Source organism: Hibiscus syriacus, unplaced genomic scaffold (genome assembly GCF_006381635.1).
Source record: "Hibiscus syriacus cultivar Baekdansim isolate YM2019G1 unplaced genomic scaffold, ASM638163v2 tig00000773_pilon, whole genome shotgun sequence".
Lineage (NCBI taxonomy): Eukaryota > Viridiplantae > Streptophyta > Magnoliopsida > Malvales > Malvaceae > Hibiscus > Hibiscus syriacus.
Window position 1 is genome coordinate 2,110,488 of NW_024061823.1, and position 8,911 is coordinate 2,119,398.

At 35.6% G+C, this 8,911-nt stretch overlaps 1 protein-coding gene across 1 annotated transcript; it reads right to left on the reverse strand.

Annotated features, from left to right (window-relative positions):
• Positions 1 to 1,681: 1,681 nt before the first annotated feature.
• LOC120217547 (fasciclin-like arabinogalactan protein 14) lies at positions 1,682 to 4,847 on the reverse strand. Its single transcript, XM_039214639.1, has 2 exons — positions 4,758 to 4,847; positions 1,682 to 2,410 (listed from the first exon to the last, which is right to left on the reverse strand). The coding sequence occupies exons 1-2, from the start codon at positions 4,830 to 4,832 to the stop codon at positions 1,682 to 1,684; spliced, it is 804 nt and encodes a 267-aa protein (XP_039070570.1). The 5' UTR covers positions 4,833 to 4,847.
• Positions 4,848 to 8,911: the final 4,064 nt, after the last annotated feature.

The following is an 8,911-nucleotide window of genomic DNA, read 5'->3' on the forward strand; positions in this document are numbered from 1 at the left end:
AATGACTATATTAAAATGGTGTAATATTAAAAGGTACAGAGGATTCATGTTCTTATTAAAATGACTATTACATTAAGTAGCAATTAAATCATTCATCCTAGATAAACAACCTATAACAACGTTCCATTTTCACTAAGCATATAATCAGCGTCAGTGACGGACGTATGTATAACTGACGGAAGGGACGTCCCTAGCTTGAAATTCAAATTTTTTTATGCTCATTGTTTATTTTATTAGAAGGTGTTGACCTTAAATATTTATTTTTACTCACCTTATATGTTTTATTATTATTAATACATATGTGCTCACTCTAAAAAATATTTCTGAATCCACCACCACATATAATGTCATATAATGTCATTGAGATGATACCGTTTACTTTATTAAGCTATGATTCCATATTTATAAATAGGGTTATACCATGTATGAGTTACATACTCAACGTATCAACCATCAGCTTGTTATCTTGAGGAACATCAATTATTGATATATCAAAGCAAGCAAATTACACATATGGTTCTATATTTACTCAAAATTAAGGTAAATATATATGAAACATCACAAGTAAATTAGATTTTAGATTAATTCATCGTGGGTGTAGCCTAGTTTGTTTTTTTTGGCTTGACAAATTTGATTTTATTCATTTAAACATAAATAAAGGAAAAGAGTAGAACACGTTCAGGTAAGAAGCTAGACAACTTCATCAATACCACATCCAAGCAAACACCACATCCGGAGCATCCTCATTGAACACATCTTCCAATCCATAGAAATGACCATAGTTTCTATAAGACTATAAGAAACTCAAGAAATTAGACAGCACTCGAGCAAGAATCAAACTATTTCGACTAAAAATTCATTGAATGACTCCCAAATAAACTAAAAGCCAAACTCCTAATCATAGGAACCGAAAAAACATTGGAGAAAGAAATTCATGACATCAACAATCACTTATTCGAAATAAAGAACCACGCTTAATGTTGATCATAACATCAAAAAACCAACTATCAACAATTTTTTTTTTAAATATAAAGACTGCCCCTTAAATGACATTGGTTTAAGACCATGGCTACGCCACCACACCAGTTTGATCGTTGAATTCGACACCGCAAACACCCACCAACTAGATATCACTTTAAGCTTCCACAGTCCATCCAGCCTAGCAAGTCGAGCATCGCTTCTTGTTTATCTCCATCAATACTAAAGTTGAGTTTACAATCCTAATTTTTTTAATTATTAGTATTAAATTCATTAATCAATCTAGATCAGGTATTAGATAAACTTATGGAGGTGACTCTCTCAATTCAGTTTACTCTAATCATAATGTCCAAATTTAAATATACAATCTTACTTAAAGATCTAATACTTATACCACCAAACCAACTGATTTTTTGATAAATTATTTATGAGATAAGTTTATGGTCATGTCACGAATTTACAATCCTTTAGTTCCATTAGGGCTGAAGTGAAGGTTCCAATTAGTTGATTTGTCAAGTAGAATGATGATGGTTAGGAGGTATTCATTTCTTCAGATTGCAGCTAAAAAAAATAGATAGAAAAAAGAAGCCTGAATTTATTAGCATTTCTAAAAATTGGAACTACAGCTTCCCCCTATCAGGGCGAAAACAAGCCAAAAAATTCAAAGATTTAATGAACCCAAAGTTTCCCCTCTTTTTTTTATCTACATCATGGTAAGCAATAACCAAGCGCAAGTGAAAATCAAAAGAATGGTAGAGACCAGATAATCCCCACAAGGTGCAGATACAGCAGACTTCTTCACATCACTACCAGGACCAGGAGCATCAGCATCTGGCGGCGAGGCGTCGCTTGCTTTAGTCTTGGATGGAGCCGGAGACTTTTGGTTGTCCACTTCGTCAGGACTAGGCGTAGTGGCCGGTGCTAGGACCTTCCTCGGAGGGGGAGCATAATCGGGAGCGTTGGATGGAGAAGGTACAAGTGAAACCGAGGCCACATCGATGAGATTACTGATTTGCAGCACTGAAAGGTCATAAGGTTTTGAAGTAACTTGTTTAACGAGTTGAGCTTCAAGGTGAGAGTTTGGAGACGATGATGAAAAAACCACGGCACTCGTGCCCGTGTTCGTCATGTTCAAGAACCCTACCTGATTGCGTGCCTTCCCGGTTTGTTGGTAGAGCGTGGTGAGAATCTTTGCTGTTTTGGAATGCGATTTGTTGAGCTTGGTTTCATCGTAATAATCGAGCACAACATGCACGCTCAACACCATCTTCTTTGTTTCCATGGTTTGGCCATAAAGTGAACCCAAATTACCATTCGAAACAACAAGAACAGTGACGGTTTGCTTGCTGTTGATTTCGTCGGCGACGCCCGTTTCGTTCAACATGTTGACGAAGTCGGAAAAGTCCGAGTAGCTGCTCAGTGTCTTGCCGATGTCCAACTTAGCAGCGGCGGAAGCTAATACGAGAAACAAAAAGCTAAAGAAAAACGCAACAGATGGAGAAGACATGGGGAGCCTTTTTTGTTTGTTTGTAAAATGAGGAAGATGAAGTTGTTGGTGTTTCAGACAGGGTGCAAGAAGGGGTTTATATGCAAAACATGGTGATACCAATTCAAGCCTATTATTGGCAGGTTTGAGTTTATTTCGACCAAATAAGTGGGATTTCAGTTTTGGTCAGAAACAAAAAGAGTAGATAGTAAGTAAATGTGTGGGATTTAAATATTTTGTAGTTTTAATTGATGCATCAAATTAGATGGTCACATGTATCTTTGTTATCAATTCGTAATTTTTTATTTGCAAGCTCACCTGCTTAGTTAATCAATTCTAGATTTTTTCATAAAGACGATTTGTCTTAAAAATGTTAGTGAATTTACATCTAGGGCTTTTAATGATTATTGCACGTCTATTGCAATAAACGTTGAAAATGCTCATGTTTATATACAAAATGATAGTATTGTATCGTCCATCAAACGACTCAATTAATTATAAGATCATTACTTATGAAATCAAAACTTTTAATTTCAATTTTAGGATATGCCATATTACATGCATCATCACTAATTCACATCAAACCAACAGTTATCGCAAGTTTTTTCCATTTCAATCTTCTAAAAAGATATGTAGAATATGGGTGGCATTGAAGCAGTAGGCAATGGCAAGGAAGAGGAACCAAGTTCTAGAGGGCTTAGTGGTCAAGGCCACTCTTCAAATATTACTTTGTGAAGAATATATCAAGTTATTAACTTGATTTAATGGTTAACTTTTAAATTTTTTTTACGAGGGATCTCAGGTTTGAATCCTATACCCACCCAAGTTCATTTTTCATATATGATATATGACTGTGTTACATCAACTTTTATTAATAGTTTAACGATCTAATAATCTAAATGAATTTTTTTTAACAACAATGATTCTAATGAAAGATTTTCGAATTCATTGACTAAAGTGAAAGCGCCATAAAAGTCTAATGACTATTAGAGTTGTTTATCCTTATTTAAATTATTATTAGAACTCATAAAATGATCTTAGTAATATAAATAATATATTTTTATTAAAAAACGTGTATTCAAGTAGCTAAGTATATATGCATTGTCAATCAATTTACCCAAAACTATTCAACAAAAAAATTATTATTATTGTAGTTTTAGGGTAAACTACATAAACTATCTTCACCATCTGTGTAGGTGGTGAAGGTACGCATTACTATGATAAGGGATTTAAAATTTGTTTTGCATTTTCCCTTTTAGTCCATGCTTTTGCAACCATCATCATTTTGCTTGATTGTGTGCTTTACTTTGAGAATTTCTGAACCCATCAAATGATTTAAGTGATAAACATCAAGATTCTTCAAAAAAAAAAAAAAATCCGAATTCATTTCCTCTTTATTAAGTTTTCCAATTCGTTTCCCCCCCATTTTTGAACTGTTTCTCCACACTTTACTCTCTCTTCGTTTACCAGACCATATATCCTCAAAATCTCTTTCACATAGCAGAGTGAAAATAAACAAAAAAATTCGAAGATTTAATGAACCCAAAGTTTTCCCTCTTGTGTTACTACTCAAACCATCGTAAGAAGCAACCAAGCGCAAGTGAAAACCGAAAGAAGGGTAGAGGCCAGATAATCCCCACAAGGTGCAGATACAGCAGACTTTTTCTCATCACCACCAGGAGTATCAGCATCAGCAACTGGCGGCGAGGCGTCGCTGGCTTTAGTCTTGGATGGAGCCGGAGACTTTCCGTTGTCCACTTCGCCAAGATTAGGACTAGGAGCCGGTGCTAGGACCTTCCTCGGAGGGGGAGCATAATCTGGAGCTTTTGCTGGTGCAGGTGAAACCGAGGCCACATCGATAAGATTAATGATTTGCAGCACTGAAAGGTCATAAGGTTTTGAAGTAAATTGTTTAACGAGTTGAGTTTCGATGTGAGAGTTCGCAGAAGAAGATGCAAAATACACGGTTCCATTGCAGGTGTTCGTCATGTTCAAGTACCCTACCTGATTGCGGGCTTTCCCGGTTTCTTGGTAGAGCGTGGTGAGAATCTTCTCCGTTTTGGAATGCTATTTTTTGAGCTTGGTTTCATCGTAATAATCGAGTACAACATGCACGCTCAACACCATCTTCTTTGTTTTCCATGGTTTGGCCATAAAGTCCGCCCAAATTGCCATTGGGAACAGCAAGAACAGTGATGGTTTGCCTGCTATTGATTTCGTCCGCCACACAAGTTTCGTTCAACATGTTGACGAAGTAGGAGAACTCCAAGTAGCCGCTCAGGGTCTTACCAATGTCTAAATTAGCAGCTCCAGAAGCTAATAAGAAAAACAAAAAGGCAAAGAAAAATGCAACATCTGGAGAAGACATTGAAAACTTATTTTCTTTTTGTTATTTGAGAAAGATGAAGTTGTTGGTGTTTCAGAGAAGGATGCAAGAAAGGGTTTATATACAAAACATGGTGATACCAATTCAAGCCTAATATTGGTAAGTTTGAGTTAATTTCGACCAAATAAGTGGGATTTCAGTTTAGGTCAGAGAAGCAAAGAGAGCATACAGTAAATGTGTGGGGTACTTTTCATATAGTAAAAACCAAATGCCGGTTTGTTCCCATAACCGTTACGGAATATAGCTCGTTACAATATTTTGAGAATACTTACACCTACAAGAAGTAGAATAAAAAAAGAACAAGAGTTGTAAAAATCCAATTAAAAAAGCATAATCTTTATGTTATCAATGTGAAGGAACATACCATTTTTCTCGTATCTATGGCATGCCAAAATATCTTATGGACCATTATCAACCATCAATGATTTCATTTGTTTGTGAGCAACCTTTCATTTGTTGAAGGTTATTGATGTGGAGTAGCTAAATCCATGATATAACACTTTGTAATGGAGCATTTCAGGAGAGGAATAGTCACATTGTTTGTGAGCAACCTACCAACGAAATTTTATTGGAGTGGTTTGCGCCAAGCTTATGAAAGACACAGAGATGTGGTGGATTCCTTAGTGGCGAAGAAGTTGGATAGAATAGGAAAGCGATTTGATTTTGGGAGATTCTCTAACAAGCATGACGTCATTAGAGCCATTGAAAGATTGAATGGTTTTAATTTGTACAGATTTCGATTATTTATTTCCTTCGCAAAATTCTAGGTGAGATATTCATATTGGAGGAAAGTTCGAAAGGAAGGGAAGAAGAAAAATAGCAACGTGAGAACAAGTATCGATACTGGATGAACTGAGATGAAATTCGAGTATTTCTAGTAGGGGGAGAGTATCGATATTGAGAGGGAGAGTAACGATAATGATACATGCATCACAAGGCTCACATTAAATGAAGAAGTGATAACTCTTCCAAATGATCCACTCGTCCAAGTCTTGGAAAAGAAGACCATAACAATAGTAGACTTGCGATGACTTTTTGAATGGAATCTTGATCTTATTTGGTCAACATGTCTTCTGAAGATACAACCTTCTGTCTCTTATCTTTACAAAGGTTCTTGAATTGCATCAATCCGATAACATGAACTCAAGATATAGTCATTTTAGCGAAGACAGTGCATGCAGAAAATCCTATACGGAATTAATATGAGATTTTGTAAATATTACGAATTTTTAATATTTTTATTGATTATTTGTAATATAATTTAATATAGGATGATACATTATCTTTTAGGATTAGATTTATTATTTTATTAGGAATTAAGGTTGAGTTAAAAGATTATTTTTAATTATTATTATTTTATTAGAAATTAGAGTTAAGACATGTTTAGTATGTTATTATTTTATTCGTTAGTTATTTAGGACCTTTAGAACTTAGCCCCTATATAAAGGAGGCTTCCTTCAACTTTGTAAAAGAGATTTCTTTGATTAATAATACAACGAGAGTTCGTTTTCGCAAGTGTTGATTGCCTTGTGCCTTCGAAGCTTGTTCTCTCGGAGTTCTTTCATGTTATTGTGAGGGAGATTAATCTTCGCACTCGAATTTGCCTTTTCATATTGACTAGGAGGGTTAGTTATAGCCATATTAGCGAGTTTTTCTTTACATTACGACTAGGAGGGTTCAATAGGACACTTATCCATCTATTTTCCACAAAGCCATCCTCACTATCATCATCTTTACCGTTCACCTTCATAAGGGAGCCATCTTCTACTATTTATCACCCTTTGTTCTTTATCGAGTCTAGAGCTTTCTAGGTTTGATTCTTCAACAAGAGCAACATTCATTAATCCGCCACCGCTTCCCTATTAGATATTGCCCCTATAGTATCGATACTGAGAGTACTTGGTATCAATACTAGGCCAAGTTTTAGTATTGATACTCATGGGGTATCAATACTTGACTCTAGGATATCAATACCGCAAGTAGAGTATCAATACTACCTACTTTGATGGTTAGATTTGACCTCGTTAAGGCTCATAAGAGTTAGGGATGATCCATAATGGTGGAACTTAGTCTGTGAGGGACATAAATGATCAAGAGGCCTAAAAACACTCTTAGGAGTAGGTTACAACCGAAGTAACCATACCAAGCATAATACGTCCAAGTATCTTCAGTTGAGCACATATCGAATAATTAAGAATGAGGATCATTGCAGAGGATGTACCGACTAGCGGTACGATAAGTAAGTCAGTTTACGTAATAGCGAAGTCGTGTACTCTAGAAACGTAAGTGAACCGAGAACGTATAAGTCATCTCTCCAATTCAAAGGGTATTGAAGAGAAGTACGATAAGAGCGATTAGAGTGTCTCTACCTGGTAATGAATTTGAGTTAGGTATCAAGCTAGCTATTATTATAGCCAGTGCACAAAAAACACGGTAATCGTCATAAAATCATGGAACACATCCTCTTTAGAGACAAAAGAGACTAATGCGCCCTTCAGTAATGAATGACTTGAGTAAAGCAACTTAATAAACTAATAACAGTAACAAACTATTAAACCCTTTCATAACGTTATAGATAAGAGAACAAATGAGATAGTAGCAGTGAGGGATGACCTCACTTTAGTTTGTCGAGCTACACTAGTGTGTAGTTAGACTACCTTAGTTGTCTAGTGGGGTATTGTTAGTGTTGTGTGGGCTTTAGGACCTCAGATATGCATGTGTAGTTGTACCAGTCCTGTTAAATACATATCTTTAAAGCTTGACTTGATGGCTGTGTAAGATATAGCCAATGCTTCAGTTGAGTGAGAATTGTACCGATAATATGTGACACCGGGTTCCCTCTCCATGATATACCTGATTGCTATGTGAGACTAAGGGATCATTCAACAACTTAGTGGGAATTTTACTAATGCTATGTGACACCAAGTTCCCTCAATTAACTAATGTTTGATGGCTATGTGAGACCAGATACTAGCAATGTCACATTTAGATAATGCACAATAGTGTCAGTGTCACATTCAGATAATGCATAATAGTGTCAGTTTTGTATTCAAATAATGCACGACAATGTCAGTGTCATATTTAGATAATGAAAAACAATTACAGTTAGTGTGGGTAGAGACCCAATAAAGGTTTTTTATGGCAAGGCCCTTAGCAGAGGATTAAGGGAAGCATGAGCTCCTACTTCAGCGATAGAACTGCTAAATCTTAACTAGGTAGAACTTGATTAAGATCATTCATGTACCTACTTCTTAGTACCATGTCTTTAGTATGCTTATGTTTATGATACATATAATGCTGCTATAGATTAGCGATTATACTGCTGGGCTTTATAAGCTCAACGTTTAGATATTTTTGTTCGCATGTTTTTGACTTGGGCCATTCGTGGAGCACCATCGCAGTAGGACTTCCAGCATCTTCCTTAGAGTATTGTACTTTAACTTTAGTGGGCATATGTATTCATAGAACCTTACTCATGTATTTGGTTTATTGAACTCTAAGTTTGTATTATTTTGGTTTTAAACAATGTGTCACAAAGCTCCGATTTATAAAAGTAATTTTCTAACTGTTATTTACATCTATTATGGTACCATTCAGTATGTTTTGAAATGAAAATGAACAAATTTTAAAAATCAAGGGTTGTCTTGGTAGCCCAATATGAAACTTTAGGCCCAATCATGTTTAGCGTGTTATAAAACTAATTATAGAATCTGAATCCCATATAGCTCTAAATTAGATTGCAAGCTCATTATTCATATTGTGACTATGGTGATGGATTTTTGAAACATAGATAAGTTATCCCCCTCAATTTCTATGGTGTAGTTCATATATACGCCAAGAGAGCGAAATGTAATGACTGATCATTTAGCAAAGCAAGGGTTATACTGGCAAAACATTGTCGTAGTTGAATGTATATGTTGAAGAGTCATAACGGAGATCCCAAAGTTCCTGTTGTTTAATTATGTGATTATGGTGGAGGGTTTTTGGATTAACAAGAGTTTGACTTAGCCTGATTGAGGAGTACTATTTTGTTTCATTAAGTTTATAGAGGTTTTTAATGT